The sequence below is a fragment of the Vigna angularis genome, chromosome 8 (genome assembly GCF_016808095.1).
Source record: "Vigna angularis cultivar LongXiaoDou No.4 chromosome 8, ASM1680809v1, whole genome shotgun sequence".
NCBI lineage: Eukaryota > Viridiplantae > Streptophyta > Magnoliopsida > Fabales > Fabaceae > Vigna > Vigna angularis.
The window spans coordinates 6,366,900-6,369,661 of NC_068977.1; the positions used below are offsets into that span (position 1 = coordinate 6,366,900).

General features: G+C 33.1%; 1 protein-coding gene across 2 annotated transcripts; it reads left to right on the top strand.

Moving 5' to 3' along the window:
• The first annotated feature begins 596 nt into the window (after positions 1–596).
• LOC108345439 (cytochrome c-type biogenesis CcmH-like mitochondrial protein) lies at positions 597–2,762 on the top strand. 2 transcript variants are annotated; one of them, XM_052867414.1, is made up of 4 exons: positions 597–705; positions 1,125–1,274; positions 2,146–2,267; positions 2,376–2,762. In XM_052867414.1, the coding sequence occupies exons 2-4, from the start codon at positions 1,131–1,133 to the stop codon at positions 2,380–2,382; spliced, it is 273 nt and encodes a 90-aa protein (XP_052723374.1). In that variant the 5' UTR covers positions 597–705; positions 1,125–1,130; the 3' UTR covers positions 2,383–2,762. The 2 variants fall into 2 exon arrangements, with proteins under 2 accessions (XP_052723374.1, XP_017439524.1); XM_017584035.2 differs by having other exon boundaries at positions 2,146–2,762.

The following is a 2,762-nucleotide window of genomic DNA, read 5'->3' on the forward strand; positions in this document are numbered from 1 at the left end:
CCTTTAGGCACAGTCTGGCAAAAACATCCTTATCAAAAACACCTAGAGAGATTACTGGAAGTGAAGTGAAGAAGACATTGTAAAATGACATGTACCAATCATGCTAATTATGGAATCTATTGAACTTTTGACGAACACCATTGAGTTACATATTAAAGTACCATTTTTGTCACTTAACAATATTGATGTTGAGTTAGACATTTCAAGCAAGACATGCATTATCTATGTCTTAACTTTGGGCCACCAAGACTCTCTTAAATTTTAATTTTATTGTAATATTTTTTAATTTTATTATTATCTTTTTGTAATGACTTTATGAATTAATAAAATACCTTTTATTTTGTTTATTAATTTCTTTACTTCTATTCGTGTTGATTTGTTCTTAGTATGCTCAAAATTTAAATCATACTCCATGAATTATAACTTCATTGTACTTTTAAACCATAAATCATATATCACATTTTCAACCATTAATTTTATTTTAATCATTTCTTCGTCTGATGATAGATTACAACAACACTGTAATCCATTATTAGACACTATAATTCAAATTTCAGCATTGATAATCGATTATTATAATGATGTAATTGATTATTAGTAAAGTCCTAGACTCTCTGTATTAGTTTAGTACTGTGTAATCGATTACAGTTGGTTGTAATCGATTATCCGTCACTGAAAACATGTGGGAGGAGACACGACTTCACGGTAAGTTTCTACGTAAAACCTATATTCATTTATCTATATTCAATAAATTCATATATTAAACTCTACTGTAAAATTTACTTTTTCTTTTGTTTTGGAAGGAATGTTTTTTCTGTTGAAATTTGTGTATCGCAACTGTTTGACAAAATGAATGAATGAAGACTTTTCGCGTTGTTTATGCTTTTGACTATAGGAATTAATTTTTGTTGTTCTGTCACTTTCATGATCATTAGGTGCTAGAGTTAAGGCATCGTGATTCAATTTTTTGGATTCCGTTTGTTGTGTTCTTGTCCTGGTTTGTTTGCCTTGCGGCTGTTTGGTGAAATGTGTGACTAAAACAGAAGTTTCATTACTTTCTCTTCAGCATAGCATACAAAGTCCTTTTTTTCCTTTGAACGTTTTAATGGTATTTGTTTGGGTAGGTTGGGATGGCGAGTGAGAATGATGCAGTGAAGAAGGCAATGATAGTTGATGCTCGGGCTAGAAACATTAGTCCCAATGTGAGGTGCACGGAGTGTGGGAGTCAATACATTGAGGATTCTCAAGCAGACATTGCCATTTTGCTCAGAAAGGTGTTTTTCTATGCACTTTTACCTTCTGGTACGGGTGTCGTACTCATTAATTGTTTCCTTAGTGTCAACTGAAACATGATTCTCTTAGTGTGTTTATTTTGTGTTTCATTCAACTACTTGTTTGGAACTTCAAATGGCTTCTGAGCTTGAAATAATTAGGAGAAGGGACTGAAATTAATTGGTGCATAAGGGTGGCGTCTAATATCAGATTGTTGTTTTTTGTTTGCAAATTAAAAATTAACATCGACCACCGAAATTCTTTTTTAATGTAAATTCTAGAATGAGTTATCAAATATCAATGTGTCATTTGGATGCAATACTTTTTAACCAGCTTTCCCTTGTGGTAACAAGTAAACTTTTATGGAGGAATGCAATATTCTTTCTTGTTTGCTTGCATAGTTTATCTTCTTTGAGGCTTACTTTGGTTTTCTGTCAATTAAATGCCTGCCAATTTTCATTCCTGCAATCCACAAGAGGAAAAGAAAAAAAAAAGAAAAAGAAAAATTCCCCTTACTGATTTAATTGAATACACAGTTTGTAAAGCTTCATTTGCTTTGATCAAAGCCTTTTGTTTTTTGTACCCTTCATTGTCATTAACTTGAATTTTTGTCTTGACGAAGCAACATGAAATTAAACAGAATATGCCAAGCTTGTGATGGAATTTAGGGCGTGTGAAATAACTGATTTTCCTATGTTATGTAGAACATATATTTTAAGATTTTGAAGTTTCTTGCCTAGTTTTATGTCCGTTTTTGTTCCATTTCTATTCAGAATTTCTTTAAAATGAAAAAATAGCCATGTCTACTAGCAGTTTTTGAAAGTGAGCCTTGTTTCTATCAAACAAACCTTAAGCACTTGTACTGTTTCTCAGTTAATTCATGATGAAATTGGGGCTGGAAAGAGTGACAAGGAAATCTACAAAAAGCTTGAGGACGATTTTGGAGAGACTGTGCTCTATACGCCCAAGTTTGAAATGCAAACAGCAGCTTCGTGGTTATCACCTGCAAATTTTTTTCTAGAGGACTGAAAGGACTCGAGTTTGCTTTTTTCTTTAATGTAGTTTAAATTTTGCTGATTCCGAAAATATGTTCTTTCAAATAGGTCCTAATTGCTGTTGCAGCTACAGGAGGATGGGCTTACAAGAAGCATAAACAAAAGACTAATGTCCATATCATGGTTCTGGACCTTGTTAGAGGTGTTTTATTGACCCTAAAAGAGAAGCAGACAATGATTGATATCCTTACGCTACCTCCTTCACAGGGAGCTAGAACACCCTTCTGGTGGAGGAGATGATAAGGTCAATGATCACGTTGACCATCTACTATTATGACTTGAAGAAAACCTTTGATGTGGTACATGTTTGTGATAGTAAGTTTCACTTTTATGTTAATCCACAAATTTTCCAGCCTGGGATTGTAATACCTCCTTGGATAGAACCTAGTTTGAATCAATAAACAAACATAATTGGAATGTGTGTATGAATAAATA